This window comes from Procambarus clarkii, chromosome 47, assembly GCF_040958095.1.
Source record: "Procambarus clarkii isolate CNS0578487 chromosome 47, FALCON_Pclarkii_2.0, whole genome shotgun sequence".
Taxonomy (NCBI): domain Eukaryota; kingdom Metazoa; phylum Arthropoda; class Malacostraca; order Decapoda; family Cambaridae; genus Procambarus; species Procambarus clarkii.
In genome coordinates this window covers 30,651,381-30,677,264 of record NC_091196.1, presented here as the reverse complement: position 1 = coordinate 30,677,264, position 25,884 = coordinate 30,651,381, and the positions used below count along the sequence as shown (strand labels likewise).

Genomic DNA, 25,884 nt, shown 5'->3' with positions numbered 1-25,884 from the left:
CACGTGGGTAGATTACCTATAGAGTTACCCGTATTCCTATTTGGGTAGATTACCTAGAGTTAGCACATAATTGCGAATGTAACAGCCAAGACCAATAACTGAAAGGGAAAAAGGGTGTGGAGGGGTGATGGGTGGAGGGTGGTGGGGGGGGGGTTGCTAGGGCATTAGGTTAGGCATTAATAACACTTACATAGCGACCTCGCTGACCTCCAATAGCATTTCTTCCCCTCTGAACAATAGGTCATTTGGCTGCTTATCACCGCTCATTCGCCTTAGCCATCTGTCATACCAGAGGGAAACGAGTGAATTGAATTAGAGGCAGGGAATTTATCACCGCCCCCTTTCCTTACCCCCCTCCGACGCCCCCTCCTCACCTCCTCCTACCCCTTCCCCTTCAACCCCCTCCTACTCCCCCTTAATTCCCTCCCCTGCTTTGTTTGGAAGTCAAGTGATCTAATTATCCATAAAGGGGGAGAGATGCCGACTAAGGGGTGTGTGTGGGGGGATTGATTAGGATCTAAGGGGCAAAGGGAAGTAGCGGCAGTAGACGGGGGGAAGAGAATTTGAAGGTGTGGGGGATTTGGATCTAAGGGGGTGGAAGGGGGTAGCAATTTAACACAGGGGTGAGAGAGGGTAGGGATAGGGGGGGGGGGGGTATAACGTGTGGCAATAGGTTCTAAGGGTTCAAGCAACAGAAGCAGCAGCAACAGTAATGGGGAGGTGGTGTATCTAAGGGGGAAAAGGGTGAAAGTACTTGCAAGCGTTGTGGAACAATGGGCAGAACCTCCATGGACTCCTGAAGAAAGGGGTCCATGGTGGTTCCATGGTATCCCCTATTCCAAATAGAAGGAATAGGGGATAACCAGCATCTATTAAAATGGTTATCATAGGAGCAAAGAACCAATTCACAATTCAAAACAAAACAAAACAAACGAAAACGGGAACAGACGGTAAAAGAAAAAACCAGCCCGTCGTTTGGAACAGCCGAACTATATCCGCTAACGAACACCTCGTTAAACCGACCAGGAACTATTTTTTTCCCCCATCAAAATTGGGCCCCCAGCTTGTATATACCGTCCCATAACCTGCCCAGACACACACACACACTTTTTCCTCCTCCTCAAATCTGCCCAGCACCTCCTCTCCCATGTTGCCGTCAGGAGGGAGACGCCCCTCCCTTCCCCCTCCCTTAGCTCCTTTTGACGTCTCTGAAGTACGAGCCCGCAGCAGCGCTCCGTTCTTATAAGCAGTTAAATATCCAGTAATCCGGTTTTAGGATTTTTGCACCGGCTCATATGGACCTTTGCTCTCACAGGTCACCGTGGCCTGTATTTGATATGTTTGGATGGTTGATTTTTTCGTAACCTGATTGGCATTTGGGAATGAGTTCCTTCGTTACTGTGTCTCAGGGAGCAGTAACAGCAACAGCAACAGGTACAACAGCAGGACCAGAAACAACAGCAGAATCAGAAGTTGTCGAAGCAACAGAAGAAGCAGCAGGTGCAACAGAAGCAGCAGCGGGAGCAAAAGTAACAGCAGCTGAAACAACAGCAGCAGCGGGAGCAACAGTAACAGCAGCTGAAACAACAGTAGCAGCTGGAGCAACAGCAGAAGGAAAAACAGCAGTAGCAGTTAGAACAACAGTAGCAACATGTGGAACAAGATTAGCAGCATGTGGAACTTCAGTAACCACAGGTACAACAGTAGAAGCAGGCGGAACAACAGTAACCATTGGTACAACAGTCGCAGCAGGTGGAACAACAGTAGCGACAGCAGCAGCTGGAGGGTTAGCAGCAGGTGGAACGATAGCAGCAGGTGGAAAGATAACAGCAGCAGATGAAACAGCAGCAGGTAAAACGACAGTAGCAGCAGGGGGGAACAATAGTGACAGGAATAGATGGAAAAACAGCAACAGACAACAGCATCAGCTGTTACTCAAAATGAAGCAGATTTTTTTTAGTTCCGGAAATACAGTTCCACATGAGTGCTTAACTACACCAACTGCATACAACGTGACGACCTTTGATAACTGTACGACTCTCGGTAATTACTGTGCATCTCCTAACACTAATTAATGCCACTAGTACTGTATCGTGGCACTAGTACTGTATCGTGGCACTAGTACTGTATCGTGGCACTACTGTATCGTGGCCCTACTGTATCGTGGCACTAGTACTGTATCGTGGCACTACTGTATCGTGGCACTAGTACTGTATCGTGGCACTAGTACTGTATCGTGGCACTAGTACTGTATCGTGGCACTACTGTATCGTGGCACTAGTACTGTATCGTGGCACTACTGTATCGTGGCACTAGTACTGTATCGTGGCACTAGTACTGTATCGTGGCACTAGTACTGTATCGTGGCACTAGTACTGTATCTTGGCACTAGTACTGTATCGTGGCACTAGTACTGTATCGTGGCACTACTGTATCGTGGCACTACTGTATCGTGGCACTAGTACTGTATCGTGGCACTACTGTATCGTGGCACTACTGTATCGTGGCACTAGTACTGTATCGTGGCACTACTGTATCGTGGCACTAGTACTGTATCGTGGCACTACTGTATCGTGGCACTAGTACTGTATCGTGGCACTAGTACTCTATCGTGGCACTACTGTATCGTGGCACTACTGTATCGTGGCACTAGTATTGTATCTTGGCACTACTGTATCGTGGCACTAGTACTGTATCGTGGCACTAGTATTGTATCTTGGCACTACTGTATCGTGGCACTACTGCATCGTGGCACTAGTATTGTATCTTGGCACTACTGAATCGTGGCACTAGTATTGTATCGTGGCACTAGTACTGTATAGTGGCACTAGTACTGTATCGTGGCACTAGTAATGTATCGTGGCACTACTGTATCGTGGCACTAGTACTGTATCGTGGCACTAGTACTGTATCGTGGCACTAGTACTGTATCGTGGCACTACTGTATCGTGGCGCTAGTACTGTATCGTGGCACTACTGTATCGTGGCACTAGTACTGTATCGTGGCACTACTGTATCGTGGCACTACTGTATCGTGGCACTACTGTATCGTGGCACTACTGTATCGTGGCACTACTATATCGGGCACTAGTATTGTATCTTGGCAATACTGTATCGTGGCACTAGTACTGTATCGTGGCACTACTGTATCCTGGCACTACTGTATCGTGGCACTAGTACTGTATCGTGGCACTACTGTATCGTGGCACTACTGTATCGTGGCACTACTGTATCGTGGCACTAGTATTGTATCTTGGCAATACTGTATCGTGGCACTAGTACTGTATCGTGGCACTACTGTATCCTGGCACTAGTACTGTATCGTGGCACTAGTAATGTATCGTGGCACTACTGTATCCTGGCACTAGTACTGTATCGTGGCACTTGTACTGTATCGTGGCACTAGTAATCTATCGTGGCACTACTGTATCGTGGCACTAGTACTGTATCGTGGCACTAGTACTGTATCGTGGCACTAGTACTGTATCGTGGCACTAGTAATGTATCGTGGCACTACTGTATCGTGGCACTAGTACTGTATCGTGGCACTAGTACTGTATCGTGGCACTAGTAATGTACCGTGGCACTACTGTATCGTGGCACTAGTACTGTATCGTGGCACTAGTACTGTATCGTGGCACTAGTACTGTATCTTGGCACTAGTACTGTATCGTGGCACTACTGTATCGTGGCACTAGTACTGTATCGTGGCACTAGTACTGTATCGTGGCACTAGTACTGTATCGTGGCACTAGTACTGTATCGTGGCACTAGGGCCACGATACAGTTCCTAGGGCCCTAGATACCAGGGCCCTCCCGAGTCGTAAGCCCCCACGTTGCATGGCCCCCACGTTGCATGGCTCCCACGTTGCATGGCCCCCACGTTGCATGGCTCCCACGTTGCATGGCCCCCACGTTGCATGGCCCCCACGTTGCATGGCTCCCACGTTGCATGGCCCCCACGTTGCATGGCCCCCACGTTGCATGGCTCCCACGTTGCATGACCCCCACGTTGCATGGCCCCCACGTTGCATGGCCCCCACGTTGCATGGCCCCCACGTTGCATGGTTCCCACGTTACATGGCCCCCACGTTGCATGGCCACCACGTTGCATGGCTCCCACGTTACATGGCCCCCACGTTACATGGCCCCCACGTTACATGGCCACCACGTTGCATGGTCCCCCACGTTACATGGCCCCCACGTTGCATGGCTCCCACGTTACATGGCCCCCACGTTGCATGGCCCCCACGTTGCAAGGCCCCCACGTTGCATGGCTCCCACGTTGCATGGCCCCCACGTTACATGGCCCCTACGTTGCATGGCCCCCACGTTGCAAGGCCCCCACGTTGCATGGCTGCCACGTTGCATGGCCCCCACGTTGCATGGCTCCCACGTTACATGGCCCCCACGTTGCATGGCTCCCACGTTACATGGCCACCACGTTGCATGGCCCCCACGTTGCATGGCCCCCACGTTACATGGCCCCCACGTTGCATGGCCCCCACGTTGCATGGCCACCACGTTGCATGGCCCACACGTTGCATGGCCCACACGTTGCATGGCCCCCCACGTTGCATGGCCCACACGTTGCATGGCCCACACGTTGCATGGCCCCCACGTTGCATGGCCCCCACGTTGCATGGCCCCCACGTTGCATGGCCCACACGTTGCTTGGCCCACACGTTGCATGGCCCCCACGTTGCATGGCCCTCATGTTACATGCCCCTCTCCCCCCCCCCTTCCCCCCCAGGTTGAGGGCCTCCAGCTTCTGAGCCAAGGACTGTTTTAGTGAAATTATTTATTTTAAACATTAATTATTTATTTTCTTTAGAAAAGTCATTCAAAATGAAATTGAAGAACATTGTTAAAAAATGCATCATCTTAAGTAGATTCCTAAAAAAAAGAACTTTTATTATAAAAAATATTATTTTGTAGAAGCCTATAAGTTCAATTCACCTCTAGACTTTAGGGTTAAAGTCACAAGACTAGATCAGCTTACCACAATAGTTATGTAAATCAACTCACAATTAAAAGTGACATTCATCCAGCCAGTTCTCTTATATTGTCACAACGTCTCAAAAAAGATGTACTAAATTGACTAAACCTAACCTAACCTAACCTTCCTAATGAAAAACACCTAGAAAAACATGGTGCTGTATAGTACATCATATTTTGACCGTTGTGGATTTTAACGTCAAAATACGTTGTGTTATTCGAGAGAACAGAACTGAAAAAAACAGAAAACAAAAAAACAGAGAAAACAGAGCATACTGTACTTAATGCCTGTATTCTCTCATAACTCATAACTGTATTTTCACGCGAGGAATTCAGCAGACATGGCTGTTACCATGTCAGCAGACATGGCTGTTACCATGTCAGCAGACACGGTTGTTACCATGTCAGCAGACACGGTTGTTACCATGTCAGCAGACACGGTTGTTACCATGTCAGCAGACATGGTTGTTACCATGTCAGCAGACATGGTTGTTACCATGTCAGTAGACATGGTTGTTACCATGTCAGTAGACATGGTTGTTACCATGTCAGCAGACATGGTTGTTACCATGTCAGCAGACATGGTTGTTACCATGTCAGCAGACGTGGTTGTTACCATGTCAGCAGACGTGGTTGTTACCATGTCAGCAGACGTGGTTGTTACCATGTCAGCAGACATGGTTGTTACCATGTCAGCAGACATGGTTGTTACTATGCAAGTTTTTGTTGTTGTTGTTTGACAAGCCTGTGCAGGTGTGGCTCTGTTATAGGTCAGTTTCAGTGCACAAGAATAGAATAGATTACCCACGCTAGCGTAGGGCGACCATGGGATGCGGGACCAATTGAGAGCAATTGGTCCAATTGCCTTAAAACCATTTCTATTCCCATTACCCCCATTACCCATTCCTCTTCATTATTTACGTTACTCATTTGAGCGGTACTTTCCTCTTTATATTACCACTTATCTATATATTGACCTTTTTTTTCCCTATTATTTTAATCATTTCAGTTATCCCTTCCGCCCACTCCCCCCTTTCGACCCATTCCCCTTTGGCCATTAGCTTTAGCCTTATTCCCCTTAATCCAGCTGTTTTCCTCTTCTCTTTCCCCTCCCTCCCATTTATCCAACCTCAAAAAATCTGCTGGAAACCAGCACGGCACAAAGGCACTCTTCGCTCTCTTAGCGTCTGCTTCCGGAGGGTTCCGAAGCAGACCTCATCTCAGGCTTGTAGAGACCGAGAAAGAGCCTTTTCTCAGGCCTGAAGAGCCTGAGAAAGAGCCTTTTCTGTAGAGCTACTTGTCATTTTTGGTGGTGTGTGTGAGGGGGGACTCTAGTCTTCATTGCGCGGGAAGTCATTACCCGCGAGTTGAGAGGAGGATAACGAGGGGAGGAGAAGAAGAAGGTAGTGATAGTGGAAGGATAGCGACTGAGTGGTTAGCACTCGGGGTCGTAGTCCTAAGTGCCCGGGTTCGATTCCCGGCCGAGACAGAAACAAATGAGCTGAACAAATCCACAAGGGCCGTGACGAGGATTCGAATCTGCGTCCGGGAGCATCCCAGACATATTCGTGGCCTTGCAGGGTTGAATGTTGACACAATAGGCACTTCTGTATATTTATTGACTGAGACAACAAGGTGTATATCTGGCCAGCCGAGGTCCACCTACTCTGAGTCTGTCGGGACAACTGAGGCTGCTGGGAGCATGGCTGGTGACTGTGTGTCTGGCATGACGTCAGAGGCCTACTTGCCTGTGATTGGTTATGTCTCAACGGACATTCAGTTTGAGTATAACAGACACTGCCTTGGTCGACTGAGCTACGACAGGGTAAAAGAGTTGAAACCGAAGTTCTACTGAACTTACTGGATCCCGTAGCCTCTCCGAGGCACAAACCAGGATTTTACACAACTCCCCCCTGCACCCGAGCTATGTCAATAGCTCGGTTTAATAAAATATTTAATAAAATAAAATAATAAAATCCTGGTAGGATTTTATTATCCTGGTAGGTAGGATTGATGGTAGGAGGCTACGAGATGACCTAGACAGATTGAATGAATGGTCAAACAAATGGCTGCTCAACTTCAGCCCGAGTAAATGCAAAGTAATGAAACTAGGCGGCGGAAACAGAAGGCCAGACACAGGATACAGAATAGGAGATGAAGTACTCCATGAAACGGACAGAGAGAAAGATCTAGGAGTTGATATCACACCAAACGTGTCTCATGAAGCCCACATAAAAAGAATTACGTCTGCGGCATACGCGAGGCTGGCTAACATCAGAGCAGCATTCAGGAACCTGTGTAAGGAATTATTTAGAATCTTGTATACCACATATGTAAGACCAATCCTGGAGTATGCAGCCCCAGCATGGAGCCCGTACCTTGTCAAGCACAAGACGAAGCTGGAAAAGAATGCATTAGCCAGTGACGTGGTGGAGGCTGACTCCATACACAGTTTCAAGTGTAGATACGATAGAGCCCAGTAGGCTCAGGAATCTGTACACCAGTTGATTGACGGTTGAGAGGCGGGACCAAAGAGCCAAAGCTCAACCCCCCGCAAGCACAAATAGGTGAATACAAATAGGTGAGTGCACACTCAGCGCACGCACACACATGCACACAGTGTTCGCATTTACACGCACACAGCGCGCGCGCACACGCGCGCCCAGTGCAGCTATTAACAGTAATGTGTTATTAAAAAATACCTAACAGCCAAATTGCCTTAGTTAATTACTGAACCATACTGTGTAAATTGCGTCAATTAATATGCAAAATAAGGAATGAAACTGCAATGACGCATCACGATACATGTTAAAAAGCGCGAATAAAACTATTAAATACAATTTTCAATATTTTTTTTTTTAACAAATTTCGATATTAAAACAAATTTAATATGCAGTTAAAAATATATCATATAAATAAATAATATGAACTATATGAATATTTTATTTATATAAATAAATAAAAAGAAACTGTGGTACTAAATTGTCATACGAACTATCCCAACCTGCCAGAGGACCCAAAACAGAAAACGAGACAGTTATGACAATTTTGCGAACCGCTATCATTTTCATGTTCGACGATTTTTGACCTTAGGTACGTCAAAATACGTCAAAATACGTCGTTCAACTAGGAGGACAGGTTGTACAATGTGTCCATGTGTGATAAGGCCATACGATGAGGACACACAGTGACATCATATGATGTCATTTTGTTAGGCCAAATGATAAGGATGTACGATGAGGCTGAAGGCATAGTGGGGCATGAAGGCATAGATCATTCATGCCCACTCGCAGCTTTGCATAATCAATGCTTCATGTCGCAAATAGCAGTTTAGTATCACTCCTGCGCCCTCAGTAAGCCATACCAGTTTAATCTACATAATTCCTTGACACTGACTATTGTAAAGTTGCATTCATCATGATCAGAGACCAGAGATATATTGCGTCAATCACCAGATATACATTGTGTCAATCACCACCAGAGATATATTGCGACAATCACCAGAGATACATTGCGTCAATCACCACCAGAGAGATATTGCGTTAATCACCAGAGATACATTGTGTCAATCACCACCAGAGATATATTGCGTCAATCACCAGAGATACATTGCGTCAATCACCAGAGATACATTGCGTCAATCACCAGAGATACATTGCGTCAATCACCACCAGAGATACATTGCGTCAATCACCAGAGATACATTGCGTCAATCACCAGAGATACATTGCGTCAATCACCACCAGAGATACATTGCGTCAATCACCCTACAGTGTTGATTCCTCAACACTCGTAAGCACTGACCTTCTGAGTGCTATAGTGTGCATTGTGGTGGGAATTAAATAGTATGGATTTCCTATGTCAGGTGGGAAACACAACACCATGTGATGAGACACATATACCAAAGGAAAAGGTGTATGAAAAGTGTCAAAACAGAGTTAGTGTGAAAAGGATCCGATGAAGACATACTGGTAGAAACATAGAAGTCTTGAGATGCAGAATGTGTGTTTACAAGAGATGTGGACCGTTTATATACGATGAGTGAAACGGAATTAGAGAGACTGGAAGGGAGAGAAAGAGAGTGAGAGAGAGAGAGAGAGTGTGTGTGTGCGTGAAAGAGAGAGAAAGAGAGAGCTAGGAGCAAGCGTAGCCCATGAAATATATATACTGAACTACACTTATCTCGTCTCGTCAACAGCCAAAAATTTAAAAAGAAATGCGAGCTGGCTTAAAACACCCATTTCCTGCTCGCATGGGGCTTGCATGAGGCCTTTGTCATAAGCTTGAATGGGTCTGAAAGCTCCCCATTGTCCGTACGGAGGGGAGAGGGTATGGGGGAGGACCTAGGGAGGGATGGGGGGTGGGAAAGCATTGCCTCGTGTAGCAGGAAAACTGAGATATTAGATTTAAAAAGGGCCAACTCTTCACAATGTTCCGTCCATTTCACAGCAAATCTTTCCCTGCTGCCGCCAGCTGCAGAACTCTATTCAATGTGCATAGATGCGACTTCGTTGTATTAAATGTGTTTTGATATCGGTGCCTTAAAATAATAATTGTGGTTTTTCAAATTGTGTGTAATTATCATTAATATAATTTTACGTTCAGTGTTAGAAATCAATGATTAGTATTTAATGAAGCAGATATTTGCTGAGGGATTTTTTTTATGGTGAACCGTTTCACAGTGAACCCCGGGCGGCTTTGGGTAGGTCTATCAGATAATTTGTCAAATAAGTGAGGGGGAACCCTGAGCTCAATATCTTTATGACATCAGTAGCACAGGCTCCGGACGGCTGTTTTTTTTATGAACACAATTAGGTACATGTGCATTTGTGCAGCTGCCCTAGACTATATGAAGGGGGAGTACAGTGTGTGTCAAGAACTATTAGCTACCCTAGACTATATGAAGGGGGAGTACAGTGTGTGTCAAGAACTATTAGCTACCCTAGACTATATGAAGGGGGAGTACAGTGTGTGTCAAGAACTAGCTGCCCTAGACTATATGAAGGGGGAGTACAGTGTGTGTCAAGAACTAGCTGCCCTAGACTATATGAAGGGGGAGTACAGTGTGTGTCAAGAACTAGCTACCCTAGACTATATGAAGGGGAGTACAGAGTGTGCCAAGAACTAACTACCCTAGACTATATGAAGGGGAGTACAGTGTGTGTCAAGAACTAGCTACCCTAGACTATATGAAGGGGAGTACAGTGTGTGCCAAGAACTAGCTACCCTAGACTATATGAAGGGGAGTACAGTGTGTCAAGAACTAGCTACCCTAGACTATATGAAAGGGAGTACAGTGTGTGTCAAGAACTAGCTACCCTAGACTATATGAAGGGAAGTACAGTGTGTGACAAGAACTAGCTACCCTAGACTATATGAAGGGAAGTACAGTGTGTGTTAAGAACTAGCTACCCTAGACTATATGAAGGGAAGTACAGTGTGTCAAGTACTAGCTACCCTAGACTATATGAAGGGGAGTACAGTGTGCGTCAAGAACTAGCTACCCTAGACTATATAAAGGGGAGTACAGTGTGTGTCAAGAACTAGCTACCCTAGACTATATGAAGGGGAGTACAGTGTGTGTCAAGAACTAGCTACCCTAGACTATATGAAGGGGAGTACAGTGTGTGTCAAGAACTAGCTACCCTAGACTATATGAAGGGGACTACAGTGTGTGTCAAGAACTCGCTGCTCTAGACTATATGAAGGGAAGTACAGTGTATGTCAAGAACTAGCTACACTAGACTATATGAAGGGGAGTACAGTGTGTGTCAAAAACTAGCTACCCTAGACTATATGAAGGGGAGTACAGTGTGTGTCAAGAACTAGCTACCCTAGACTATATGAAGGGGAGTACAGTGTGTGTCAAGAACTAGGTACACTAGACTATATGAAAGTTGGAGTACAGTGTGATGTCAAGAACTAGCTACCCTAGACTATATGAAGGGGAGTACAGAGTGTGCCAAGAACTAGCTACCCTAGACTATATGAAGGGGAGTACAGTGTGTGTCAAGAACTAGCTACCCTAGACTATATGAAGGGGACTACAGTGTGTGTCAAGAACTAGCTACCCTAGACTATATGAAGGGGACTACAGTGTGTGTGTCAAGAACTCGCTGCTCTAGACTATATGAAGGGAAGTACAGTGTGTGTCAAGAACTAGCTACCCTAGACTATATGAAGGGGAGTACAGTGTGTGTCAAGAACTAGCTACCCTAGACTATATGAAGGGGAGTACAGTGTGTGTCAAGAACTAGCTACCCTAGACTATATGAAGGGGACTACAGTGTGTGTCAAGAACTAGCTACCCTAGACTATATGAAGGGGACTACAGTGTGTGTGTCAAGAACTCGCTGCTCTAGACTATATGAAGGGAAGTACAGTGTGTGTCAAGAACTAGCTACCCTAGACTATATGAAGGGGAGTACAGTGTGTGTCAAGAACTAGCTACCCTAGACTATATGAAGGGGAGTACAGTGTGTGTCAAGAACTAGCTACCCTAGACTATATGAAGGGGACTACAGTGTGTGTCAAGAACTAGCTACCCTAGACTATATGAAGGGGACTACAGTGTGTGTGTCAAGAACTCGCTGCTCTAGACTATATGAAGGGAAGTACAGTGTGTGTCAAGAACTAGCTACCCTAGACTATATGAAGGGGAGTACAGTGTGTGTCAAGAACTCGCTGCTCTAGACTATATGAAGGGAAGTACAGTGTGTGTCAAGAACTAGCTACCCTAGACTATATGAAGGGGACTACAGTGTGTGTCAAGAACTAGCTACCCTAGACTATATGAAGGGGACTACAGTGTGTGTGTCAAGAACTCGCTGCTCTAGACTATATGAAGGGAAGTACAGTGTGTGTCAAGAACTAGCTACCCTAGACTATATGAAGGGGAGTACAGTGTGTGTCAAGAACTCGCTGCTCTAGACTATATGAAGGGAAGTACAGTGTGTGTCAAGAACTAGCTACCCTAGACTATATGAAGGGGACTACAGTGTGTGTCAAGAACTAGCTGCCCTAGACTATATGAAGGGGACTACAGTGTGTGTGTCAAGAACTCGCTGCTCTAGACTATATGAAGGGAAGTACAGTGTGTGTCAAGAACTAGCTACCCTAGACTATATGAAGGGGAGTACAGTGTGTGTCAAGAACTCGCTGCTCTAGACTATATGAAGGGAAGTACAGTGTGTGTCAAGAACTAGCTACCCTAGACTATATGAAGGGGACTACAGTGTGTGTCAAGAACTAGCTGCCCTAGACTATATGAAGGAGAGTATAGAGTGTGCCAAGAACTAGCTGCCCTAGACTATATGAAGGGAAGTACAGTGTGTGTCAAGAACTAGCTACCCTAGACTATATGAAGGGGACTACAGTGTGTGTCAAGAACTAGCTGCCCTAGACTATATGAAGGAGAGTACAGTGTGTGTCAAGAACTAGCTGCCCTAGACTATATGAAGGAGAGTACAGTGTGTGCCAAGAACTAGCTACCCTAAAGTATGAAGCAGAGTACAGAGTGTGCCAAGAACTAGCTACTCTAGACTATATGAAGGAGAGTACAGAGTGTGCCAAGAACAAACTACGTGATGCTAAAAATTCCTACCACACAGGATGGTTAGTCATACAGGTCCATATGTTCGGTAGCCTGCATTGGCAAACTGTAGGTGCATTATGAGGACATCTTCAAGAACACGAGAGTTAATAAAACAATTCCAAAGCTCCAGGTACCTCATGCCAACGAGTCTGAATGGTCTAATAACTGGGCATTCAGTGTGCGAGATCATGACCCAGTTCCTGCTCACTGCATGAGATTGCACCTGGAGTGCTAACGATTGGGCCAAGATACAAGTTTTAGAGCACTCTATGGAAAGTCAAACCCACATTTTAGACTTCATAGGACATATTGGGTGAACAGTGGCATTATCCCCCTTTGGGTGAAAATAAAAAGGAGCTGCCTCGAATGGGTCAATAGCCCTTATGCAGTTACCTTCATTCTTATGTCATTATTAGGTGAAGAGAATCGATACCCAGGATCCTCAGTTGGTAATCGAGAACGAAGCCAAGTGTATCCACGAAGGTGATGCCAACAAGGATAATCCGAGCGCTTTCGTCTTTTTAATACAAGAATACAAGGATATACTAGTATACGTATATCGGCACAACACGTGAGTAGACTAGAGTAGACTGTTATATGTTCACAAGAAACGTGAACATATAATTAACATAATTAAGTGGCATATAACTGGAACAATAAGAATTTAGGCCTCCTGTAGTTTCGCCAGTTCTTATGTTCATATTTGAGTAATATGATATCACTTTTATCACAATCTCATTGATATCACGATCACATTTGATATCACAAATTTTACCAATTATATATATATCTAATTTATACAGTCCTGGACTTACATTTATAATATCTAATTCACTGTTTTTTTATATATTAGAAGATTATATTATATTTATTTCAATAACAGATTTACACTCAATTATTTTGCATTAACTGTTCCGGTCGCTTGAATGACTTCAATCTCTTCAGTGAACAAACAGCGCATTGCATATAGAGGGGGGAGGGGGGGGGGGGGTTGGTGTATGGAGGGAGGGGTGTATGGGTGGGGTGGGGGGTTATGGATGGAGGGGTGAGTTTATGGTAGGAGTGTATTGATTGATGGTGGGTGTGTGAAGAGGGAGTGAGTGCATGTAGGGAGCGTTGTATGGAGGGAGAGTGAGTGCATGTAGGGAGCGTTGTATGGAGGGAGAGTGAGTGCATGTAGGGAGCGTTGTATGGAGGGAGAGTGAGTGCATGTAGGGAGCGTTGTATGGAGGGAGAGTGAGTGCATGTAGGGAGCGTTGTATGGAGGGAGAGTGAGTGCATGTAGGGGAGGGAAGTATCAGGGGAAAGCGGTAAACCATCACGACAATATAGCACTTGGAAGGGATCAGGATAAGGATTTGGGATGGGACGGGTGAGGTGCAGGAGAGATGTATGAATATGGAGGAAGGGGTGTATGAGGTGTATTTAGTGAGGGGGGTGTATGAAGTGTATTTAGTGAGGGGGTTATCTTGAGGTTATCTTGAGTGGATTTCGGGGCTTTTTTTTTAGTGTCCACGCGGCCCGGTCCTTGACCAGGCCTCCACCCCCAGGAAGCAGCCCGTGACAGCTGACTAACTCCCAGGTACCTATTTTACTGCTAGGTAACAGGGGCATAGGGTGAAAGAAACTCTGCCTATCGTTTCTCGCTGGCACCCGGGATCGAACCCGGGACCACAGGATCACAAGTCCAGTGTGCTGTCCGCTCGGCCGACCAGCTCCCTGGTCGTATGTATGAAGTGTATTTAGTGAGGGGGTGTATGAAGTGTATTTAGTAAGGGGGTGTATGAAGTGTATTTAGTGAGGGGGTGTATGAAGCGTATTTAGTAAGGGGGTGTATGAAGTGTATTTAGTAAGGGGGTGTATGAAGCGTATTTAGTGAGGGGGTGTATGAAGCGTATTTAGTAAGGGGGTGTATGAAGCGTATTTAGTGCGGAGGGTGTATGAAGCGTATTTAGTGAGCAGCTGACGCCTCTTAACGATTGTTTTCAATGACGTCAACAACATTTCTTGGCCTTACTAATGGCAGATTACTATTAGTAAAAAAAGAAATATTATTTGGCATCTTCCGATAAAGGTATGTAATGTCTAACGATATATATAGAGAGAAAATAATAATTATACGAGAGGCCGCCACGTTATACTTGGAGCAATGGAATTATAACTCGGATATGCATGGCCATGTTCGACACCTACCCCACAGCAACCACAGTGAAAAGTATAATGAGGTTACCCTAGGCATCAGGCCGTCAACCTCGGATAAACATCGACAGGCATTTAATTTCATATATATATATATATATATATATATATATATATATATATATATATATATATATATATATATATATATATATATATAAATATATATATATATATATATATATATATATATATATATAAATATATATATATATATATAAATATATATATATAAATATATATATATATATATATATATATATATATATATATATATATATATATATATATATATATATATATATATGATATCTATAAACTGGAGATGTCTTTCTAAGATTGGAGTCCAGATGTTATTTTCAATATAGTTAAATATTTTAACAGAATTATTATTAAAATAAATAATAATTAAGTGGTGCATATTTTGTGTGAAAAGTTTCGTTTTTCATGATACGAAGTTCACTCGACAAATGCTCTCGCTGTAAATAGAACATAATTGGAGGTGAAAATGGCTTCATATCATTAATCTCAATTACAGTTATTGCAGATATCTTGCAATACGATAGGCATCTTTGTGTTCTATACGTGGTTAATAAGTATTTATTTAATGGCTTTCGTTTTTTTTAAGAACAGTGCAAGAAAATAACCAGTAATTAGGTGCTATAAAAAAAATGAAAATAAACACAATATTTGGATAAATTCACATATAACGTGATAGTTTGGGGGTGACCAGTCAGGGAGCCGGTCGGCCGAGCGGACAGCACGCTGGACTTGTGATCCTGTGCTCCTGGGTTCGATCCCAGGCGCCGGCGAGAAACAACGGGCAGAGTTTCTTTCACCCCATGCCCCTGTTACCTAGCAGTAAAATAGGTACCTGGGTATTAGTCAGCTGTCACAGGCTGCTTCCTGGGGGTGGAGGCCTGGTCGAGGACCGGGCCGCGGGGACACTAAAGCCCCGAAATCATTTCAAGATAACCTCAAGATAACTCCACCGTTTGGACTAGGCGGGGTTGAGCAATGGCCTCGCTTCGTGCAGGATCCTCGTTCGATCCCCCACGATAATCCCTGCTGTTTATATCCCAGCTTTTTCATAATCTTTATGAGGATTACTTGAAGACAACATTGGCAATGATCACTTTCTCCTCGTAACTACCTTAACTCCGTGATTGTCAAGTGGCAGGAGCTGTATTGCCGTATAGGGGACCGTGGTGAACTTCAGAACTACTTAACACACATCAACAAATTCACAAGGGCCATGATGAGGATTCGAACCTGCGTCCGGGAGCATCCCAGACACTGCCTTAATCGACTGAGCGACGACAGGGTTAAAAGAGTTGTAACCGAAGTTCTACTGAATTTACTAGATCCCGTCTCGCGGGATCACACTAACGTGATGCATCACGTTAGTGTGATCTCTGTGTGTACTTAACATACATATAATTCACACTGAAATCATCATCATCATCATCATCATCATCATCATCATCATCATCATCATCAGGGGAAAGCGCCAAGCCATTACGATTATATAGCACTTGGAAGGGGGTCAGGATAAGGATTTGGTGATGGTTGAGGGGGAGAGGGGAAGGAATGGTGCCCAACCACTTAATGGACGGTCGGGGATTGAACGCCGACCTGCATGAAGCGAGACCGTCGCTCTACCATCCAGCCCAATAGGTTGGGCTGGATGAAATAATTGTGACGTGAAGTTTCTTTGATAAAATAATTGGCCTAGGGGTAATATATATATGTATGTATATATGTATATATGTTACGCATCTGGTGTTTACGAGGACGCAGGTTCGAGTCCCGTCGCACACTCTTATATATAATATTAAGAATGTATGAATCTCAGCTCTGCACCCCTACGTCAGCTCTCATACCAAAGTGTTATTTTTAGGAAATTTATTTACAGCCGAGGGTTAGAGTCGCTGGCATAGACCTTAACCTGTGGTTAACTTGGTTCAAAGGTTCAACGTCTCCGACTCGCCATTTGGGCCTGGATTCATAAAGCATTACGAAACATGTACATCTTTCAACAACTATGGCGGCTTTGTTTACATTTAGCGAACCGTTTCCCGCCAAACGCACGACGAAAATACATCATTGCCACAACATTCGAGCAAGTTTTAACACCTAACAAGTTGCAGCAACGTTCTAATAAGTCACAAAAACGTTATATCAAGACGTAACAACTTTATTACAAGTTGTAACAAGCGGACAAGAGGGAACAGTTACGGTTTGTGTGTGCAGGGTTAAGAGCTTCGGAAATTCACGCTGAAGGGTTATTATTGTTATAATCTCGTAGTGCTTCGGAACTCTTAATAAACTATTTCAGAAATTTAAAGATAGCTGCCAGCATTGCTGGTTGATATTCAGGTTTTGTAAGTGAATACGTATATGGTTGACAAATCCCGACCCAATCCAACCCGACTCAACCCGACCCGACCCAACCTGACCTTTTCGGTTTTACATATCATATGCACAAGCTGTGTGACGTCAAAATGACTTGATAATTGTATTCCGGCACAGGGTTTTGATCTTACAGGTGGTTGACGGTCCAACAGGTGGTTTGGATCCTTCAGGTGGTTGACGATCTGGCCAACCAGCTGGCTGCTAGACGCCGCTGCAAGCAGCATAAATCACAGCCTCTTTGATCAGGGTAGATATCCCCATTTGAAGTGTTTTAACAAGTTCCCTCGAATGCTTGTTTAGCAAAGATAACATAACAAAACTGATAATGTGGAGCAGAGGGAAATGCCGATAAAAAAAGGGATAAAGGAAGCAAGAAGAGACTCCCAAAATAAGTTTTAATAAGGAGCTTTCAAGGACATATCCAAGAAAGGAAAAGGATCGAAAAGGCAGATACCTACTCAAACTATATTAAGTAGAGGAGAAAAGAGGGAGCTTGTGTCGCAGGTGCTGTGGGATTTCAGTGGTGAAAGGGGGATTCAAATGGTGATTGATGACCTGGAATTACGATTGGAAATAATCATGAAAAAGAAAGACAGGTGAAAGGGTTAATTAAGGCACTTGGAGGTCAAGGTCATGGAGAATGGTTAATGTGGAGCTGAGGTCAAAGCCAAAGAGGATAAGGATAGACAGAAGAGCGTGGTGGATGTGGGGCCAAGGATTAGCCAAATATAATGTTAAATTAACAGATAATGGAGTCTGATCAAGGGATAATATATGGATATCATAGGATAGTGGGTGTGTGGGCGCCTGGCCGGGGGGGGGGAGGGGTTAGGTCATGGATAAGGATGCGACTATGAACAATAACTGGCTGTTCAAGATGAAAGATGAACAACGTGTAAACGTCTTTTAAACGTTCGTCGTCCGGGTTTCTTGACGTACGCCTTTACACCCCTCCCCCCCCCCCCTCCCTCGTTGACCTGACGTAGGAGATCATGAACATGTATGGAAGTTATACATGTTCTTTTATTGGTTGGGTTATAAACATATACATGTTCTTTTATTGGATGGGAGAGGGGGGGTCCCCCCCCTCCACCCCCCCCCCTCCACCCCCCCCCCTCCACCCCCCCTCCTCCACCCCCCCCCCCCTCCAATAGAAGGCACTAAAAAAGGATTACAGTTACGCCCAGCTACAAGTTAATGGGACAAACGTGTTATCATAAATAGATAACAGCAAAAAGTCTTTTTTTTTTTAATTTACATTCAATGTTTTATGTAAGATATTTTTTTAATTAATGTGACTTTTAAGGCCACTGATCACACATTCCCCTGCGTGACTGTCTGTCCTACGAGATGGGTGTTTTAGCACTATATTGCTACTAGATCGTGACCTTAACTGGCCTGATTACTGAAGATAATTACTGATTACTTCTGCTGGAGAGTTGGGTTGAGTACTGAGGGTACTCATGCTGGAGAGTTGGGCTGAGTACTATTGGTACTTATGCTGGAGAGTTGGGCTGAGTGCTGTGGGTACTCATGCTGGAGAGTTGGGCTGAGTACTGAGGGTACTCATGCTGGAGAGTTGGGCTAAGTACTGAGGGTACTCATGCTGGAGAGTTGGGGTGAGTACTGAGGGTACTCATGCTGGAGAGTTGGGCTGAGTACTGAGGGTACTCATGCTGGAGACTTGGGCTGAGTACTGAGGGTACTCATGCTGGAAATAAAATCAAGGTTTCAAGCGATATGAATTTGAGGAGGAAGCTGACGAAGAGACATGTCCTCAAGATAAATACTGAGAGGACACAAGAGGTAGAATTTATTCCTCTGAAATCCTCCCTCCCCCCTCCCCTGACTCCCCTCACAATCACCTAGTTCCCCTAACCCCTTCAGTCCGCCCAGCGCCACCTCAACCCCCGCCAACAACCACCTATACTCACCTAAGGCAGGTGGTGCAAGAAGTTTGGGGTAACATACAGTAAAGCCTTTTAGTGGAAGTTTGAAAAAGACTTGTGCAGATGATAACGGCAAAATAAAGGGGGAAATATGTGTACAGGAGCTTCGTATCGGACTCCTTTTTTGTACAACTTTGTATCCCATGGCCGGACACCCAGGCTTATTGTTCGCTGTTGTTGTTCGTGTATTTGTGCAGCTGTGGCTCTCTGGCGGAGAGTGTCCTCCTTACCTTTATTAAGCTGTCCTTTCTCCTCCTCCTCCTCCTCCTCCTCCTCCTCCTCCTCCTCCTCCTCCTCCTCCTCCTCCTCCTCTCTTGCCCCCTGTGTCACCCTGGACCGGTTATTTATCAGGATTTGATAATTTATCAATTTATCAAGATTTGAGTGTTCTTGCTGTTTCGCCTCCTCTTGAGAGCTGGGCATGCCCATTCCCTCTCCCGCTTCCTCTCGGCTTTCACTGCCTCGCTTCCTCCTGTTACCTCGCCTCATGCCCTTCTCTACCCTGCTCACTACCCTGGTGCTTCCACCGATTTCCTCAGCTTGGTTGAAATATACGCGTGAAATCCTCCGTCTGGAGCCTCGCTCAGCTTAATTGCGTTTTCTATGCACCTCTCACTTAATAGCGAACACGTTTGCCTCTTTTTTTTTCCATTCTTACCAAAGTTCACATGTGCACTGCTTTCCAACAGCACTGTTTTATATTTTGACCATCTTTTGTACGGTCGACTGTTGCTATACATGCGTTAGTAGTGTTTATAATCTGCTTGACCAACTGAAGAGCTGAATGTGTGAGTGCTTTTAGTGTGTTCGTACTCCCAGACGGACCCTAAATCCCCTAAATCCCTCCCAGTTTGTTTAGCACAGTTAAGGGGACCTCAGTGCCCACACGGAGGACCCCGCCTCCCCAAGTGTAGTAGTGGAGTATGGCTGAGATTTAGTTGTGGCTCATCTCACGATCTATGCTGCCCTGCCCTCTTGTAGGCTACCCAAGAGTAGACTACACACACACACACACACACACACACACACACACACACACACACACACACACACACACACACACACACACACACACACACATACTGTGTGTGTATGCTGTTTCTGGTATATGTAAATGATCTCCCAGAGGGTATAGATTCGTTCCTCTCAATGTTTGCCGACGATGCAAAAATTATGAGGAGGATTGAAACAGAGGATGATAGTAGGAGGCTACAAGATGACCTAGATAGACTGAGTGAATGGTCCAACAAATGGCTGTTGAAGTTCAACCCGAGAAAATGCAAAGTAATGAAACTAGGCAGTGGAAACAGGAGGCCAGACACAGGATACAGAATAAGAGATGAAGTACTTAATGAAACAGACAGAGAGAAAGATCTAGGAGTTGATATAACACCAAACCTGTCTCCTGAAGCCCACATAAAGAGAATAACGTCTGCGGCATATGCGAGGTTGGCTAACATCAGAACGGCGTTCAGGAACCTGTGTAAGGAATCATTCAGAATCTTGTACACAACATATGTAAGACCAATCCTGGAGTATGCGGCCCCAGCATGGAACCCGTACCTTGTCAAGCACAAGACGAAGCTGGAAAAAGTCCAAAGGTATGCTACTAGACTAGTCCCAGAACTAAGAGGCATGAGTTATGAGGAAAGGCTGCGGGAAATGCACCTTACGACACTGGAAGACAGAAGAGTAAGGGGGGACATGATCACAACCTACAAAATCCTCAGGGGAATCGACCGGGTAAACAAGGATGAACTTTTCAACACTGGAGGGACGCGAACAAGGGGACACAGGTGGAAGCTGAGTACCCAAATGAGCCACAGAGACGTTAGAAAGAACTTTTTCAGTGTCAGAGTAGTTAGTAAATGGAATGCACTAGGAGGTGATGTGGTGGAGGCTGACTCCATACTCAGTTTCAAATGTAGATATGATAGAGCCCAGTAGGCTCAGGAATCTGTACACCAGTTGATTGACGGTTGAGAGGCGGGACCAAAGAGCCAGAGCTCAACCCCCGCAAGCACAATTAGGTGAGTACACACACACACACACACACACACACACACACACACACACACACACACACATTAGACTGATTTATTGTTGTTGTTGTTGTTTAAGATTCGCTACTTGGAACAAAAAGTTGTTGTTTAGTTGGAACAAAAAGTTCCAAGTAGTACTTGGCTATGGTGAGCCCGTTGTGGACTTACCTGGCACAGGAGCGGGGCTGTAACTCGTGAGGACTGATTGATTGAGTGATGAAGATTGATGATGAAGATTAAGCCATCCAAAAGATAGCACGGGCATGAATAGCCCGTAAGTGGTGGCCCTTTTGAGCCATTACCAGTATCGAGAGCAGATACTGGAGATCTGTGGAGGTGCGAAAGCACCCAGCATGACGGGAGATGTCTCCTTTGTGAATATGTTAAGACGAAGATGAAGCCACCCAAAAGGTGGCACAGGCATGAATAGCCCGTAAGTGGTGGCCCTTTTGAGCCATTACCAGTATCAATAGATGATACTGGAGATCTGTGGAGGTGCGACTGCACCCAGCGTGACGGGAGATGTCTCCCGGACCAAATGGTGACCAGATGGTGAGAAGATTGATTGATTGATGAAGAAGATATACTCATGCCTGTGCCACCACAAGAGGTGACACGGGCATGAGTAACCCGTAGGTGGAATAGATGTTTGGAGTGAGTGTGTTCATTGGTCGTGTAACATCTTCAAGTGTCTCTCAGGGCCGCGATTGGTGACGGGCCAAGACATCCGGGATCCAAGGACCTACATATGGTAGCGGCGTAGAGTTGTTGCCTAAAATTTCACGACAAAAGATCACATTCACCTCCCCCCAAAAAATCTACCACTTACGGGTTATTCATGCCCGTGCCACCTCTTGACTGGCTTAATCTTCTTCATCAATCAGTCTTGTTGCCTAAAAAAAAAAATTGGAGCTCCTGACTTACTTTTTCTTGCTTTTCTTTCTTTTTTTGGTGCTGGTCTGGTTTCTTATTTGCACTGCGTCCTCTGGGTACAGTTCGTAGTATTTGTCATCGACGGTAGCAAGGTTTAAGGTCGAGGCTCTACAGGATGGCCTCTGCGTTTACTTTTAATAGTCCCCCTCGTGACACACTACTAGTGCGCTCTGTAGTAAGCCGCGTTGTTGTAGAGGGTAGAGCTACTTCTGCTCTCTGGCGAACCAGGAGTAAAGTCGCCAGAGAAATAGAAAATGGACTTCTTCTTGAGGTTATCTTGAGATGATTTCGGGGCTTTTAGTGTCCCCGCGGCCCGGTCCTCGACCAGGCCTCCACCCCCAGGAAGCAGCCTGTGACAGCTGACTAACACCCAGGTACCTATTTTACTGCTAGGTAACAGGGGCATAGGGTGAAAGAAACTCTGCCCATTGTTCCTCGCCGGCGCCCGGGATCGACCCCGGGACCACAGGATCACAAGTCCAGCGTGCTGTCCGCTCGGCCGACCGGCTCCTAATGGACTAGGGGTCCATTTTTTTCCTTTTTTTTCCAGGGGCCTCGATCCAGGTCGATGGTTGAGGTATCCTGCTCGGTGAGCGATGCTTCGTCAGATGAGCAATTGGGTTCAGTATAGTATCCTCGTAGCCTGGTGGATAGCGCAGGACTCGTAATTCTGTGGCGCGGGTTCGATTCCCGCACGAGGCAGAAACAAATGGGCAAGTTTCTTTCACCCTGAATGCCCCTGTTACCTAGCAGTAAATAGGTACCTGGGTGTTAGTCAGCTGTCACGGGCTGCTTCCTGGGGGTGGAGGCCTGGTCGAGGACCGGGCCGCGGGGACACTAAAGCCCCGAAATCATCTCAAGATAATCTAAAGATAATATCCTGAGTGTTTGTTCTTGTGGTGTGTGGCTCTCAGTCACACTGAGCCTGCTTGAGTCGCAGGTAGACCAAATAAGAGAGAGAGAGAGAGAGAGAGAGAGAGAGAGAGAGAGAGAGAGAGAGAGAGAGCGAGAGAGAGAGAGAGAGAGAGAGAGAGAGAGAGAGAGAGAATCATACTTTGGCTCTGGATACTGATCACCAAGGGGCCAAACCTCTTTACATATATGTGTCTGACGTCTGTCCGCTATATACGAAGTCTCAACATGGTCCCTCCCGAGGCCGTTATAGCAGGATATACGAGGCTCCAGCTCCAGAGTCCTGGTGTTGGAGATCCAAAGGATGCTGCTGGCTTGTATATGTTGCTAGTGTCTGTGTTAATCCCATGAAGCAAGGCCGACCAGCCTCACTTGCTTCTTTCTCACTAAAGTGAAATGTCAACAACATTGAAAATTCTCTTTAGTAATTGGCATTAAGTGAACAAATCCACAGCATATCCAACCTGGTTAGACCAGACCAGCTAAGACCCAACTGGGCTAGACCAGACCAAACTAGATTGGTCTATTGCAGATCAAACCAGAAGAAGACACTTGTTCGGACTGAAACCGACCAGACTAGACCAAACGTGCTATAGACTAGACCAGATCTGGCAAGACCCAACCGGGCAATACCAGACCAGACAAGACCTATCCAGACCACAACAGACCGGACCACATCGGGTTTGACTAGGCCAAACCGGGTTATAGACCGATCTAAACTATATTCTACTCAAGATAAAGTAACATTTGAGCACTCGATTCTTTCTTCACACTTCCTTCTCCTCCTCCTCCTCCCCTTTCTTCCTTCCTCTTCCTCCACGTCCCCTTCCTTCTCTCCTCTTCCCCCTCCTCCCCTTTCTTCCCCCTCTTCCTCTTTCTTACTCTCTTACAGTCACGAACTCAACCACTTTTTAGGAAAAGGGAGACAAACACAGACTGTTCATTTACGAAATTGAGTGCCTCAGGTGGAGGGTGTGGCAGGCAGGAAGAGGGGGTGGGTTGGGCTATTCTGGAGTGGGTTAGGGTGGGCTATCCTGGAGTGGGTCAGGGTATAGGCTATCCTGGGGTGAGTTAGGGGTGGGCTACACTGAGATGGGTAAGGGTGGGCTATCCTGGAGAGGGTTTAGGTGGGCTATACTGCCCAACACTGGAGTGGGTTAGGGTGGGCTCCATATAGGGGGTGGGTTGGATTGTTGAAGCGGGTACAATGACAATCATTTCGCAACATATCACGGTATATCTTGAAGGTATGCGGGGCGAGGGATAGGAAGGAGGGGAGGGGGGGGGTAAAACAGTGCTACACCACGGGCTCTGTATCACCAGTTGCTATAGGGATCACCCTCGCGTGTTCCTGTATAGCCTAATCGGAACTTACTGCCTGACACGGCTATCCCCACTATACCATAAGTCCCAAATTGTAATTCTCTTACTAAAAGATAAGAGAATTTTGAAAGAGAATACCACAGGGGAAATAGAACCAAGAGATCAACCCGTTCTCGCACTTACTTCAGTCAATATTGGCTTATTTAATAAGTGCATATATGACATACTAATTGATTGTGAATATTTTAGTTAACCTAGAAACGCTTCATAGAAAACACCGACCTCACCTAACCTTCTTAGTATGTTAAGATAAGCATTTTATTGCTTCTTATTTACAATTATTACTTAACCTATCAACGGTATGGGTTAAGTAATAATTGTAATTAAGAATCAATAAGATGCTTATCTTAACATACTAAGAAGGTTAGGTGAGGTCGGTGTTTTCAATGAAGCTTTTCAAGGTATACTAAAATATTTGCAATCAGTTAGTATGTCACATATGCACTTATTAAATAAGCCCATATTGACTATAAGCAAGTGCGAGAACGGGTTGAAGAGAGACAAATCACCACAAGGCATTATAGACTTCATAACGAGCCAAAGCAAAGCAGCTGAAACAAGATTCATACCGTCCCTAAGGAACACAAGAGCCAAGAGAAAAATTATTGTCCATGGTTTAATAGACAATGTGTAGAGGTGGAGTAAAGTGAAGTAAAAGACTGAGGAAAAATACAGACGGCACAGAGCATAGCAGAACCTCAACATATATACAAGTGAGCGTTAATGTGAGCAATATTACCACCACGGTGGTAACAGTCTCCGTGGTGTAGTGGTAAGACACTCGCCTGGCGTTCCGCGAGCGCTATGCCATGGGTTCGAATCCTGGCCGGGGAGGATTTACTGGGGGCAATTCCTTAACTGTAGCCTCTGTTTAACGCAACAGTAAAATGTACAAGAATGTAACAACTCTTGTATATATCTCAAAAAAAAAAATATGCAAGTGAGCACACTAACTCTGAGAGCAGCAGAGAAGCAGTATGAGAATAATATAGCATATATATATATATATATATATATATATATATATATATATATATATATATGTCGTACCTAGTAGCCAGAACGCACTTCTCGGCCTATTATGCAAGGCCCGATTTGCCTAATAAGCCAAGTTTTCCTGAATTAATATATTTTCTCTACACTTTTTCTTATGAAATGATAAAGCTACCCATTTCATTGTGTATGAGGTGAATTTTTTTTTATTGGAGTTAAAATTAACGTAGATATATGACCGAACCTAACCAACCCTACCTAACCTAACCTAACCTATCTTTATAGGTTAGGTTAGGTAGCCGAAAAAGTTAGGTTAGGTTAGGTTAGGTAGGTTAGGTTGTCGAAAAACAATTAATTCATGAAAACTTGGCTTAATAGGCAAATTCGGCCTTGCTTAGTAGGCTGAGAAGTGCGTTCTGGCTACTAGGTACGACATATATATATATATATATATATATATATATAT

General features: G+C 45.1%; 2 protein-coding genes across 2 annotated transcripts; both read left to right on the top strand.

Annotated features, from left to right (window-relative positions):
- Positions 1–1,382: 1,382 nt before the first annotated feature.
- Positions 1,383–2,075, top strand: LOC138350908 (antifreeze protein Maxi-like). The gene has a single exon (XM_069302368.1). The coding sequence runs from the start codon at positions 1,383–1,385 to the stop codon at positions 2,073–2,075; it is 693 nt and encodes a 230-aa protein (XP_069158469.1).
- Positions 2,076–5,339: 3,264 nt separating this feature from the next.
- Positions 5,340–5,738, top strand: LOC138350907 (streptococcal hemagglutinin-like). The gene has a single exon (XM_069302367.1). It carries the CDS (start codon positions 5,340–5,342, stop codon positions 5,736–5,738), a length of 399 nt encoding a protein of 132 aa, XP_069158468.1.
- The last annotated feature ends 20,146 nt before the right edge of the window (positions 5,739–25,884 follow it).

Coding starts and splice junctions, on each gene's coding strand:
- LOC138350908 (XM_069302368.1), top strand. CDS start 1,383: ATGAGTTCCTTCGTTACTGTGTCTCAGGGAGCAGTAACAGCAACAGCA.
- LOC138350907 (XM_069302367.1), top strand. CDS start 5,340: ATGGCTGTTACCATGTCAGCAGACATGGCTGTTACCATGTCAGCAGAC.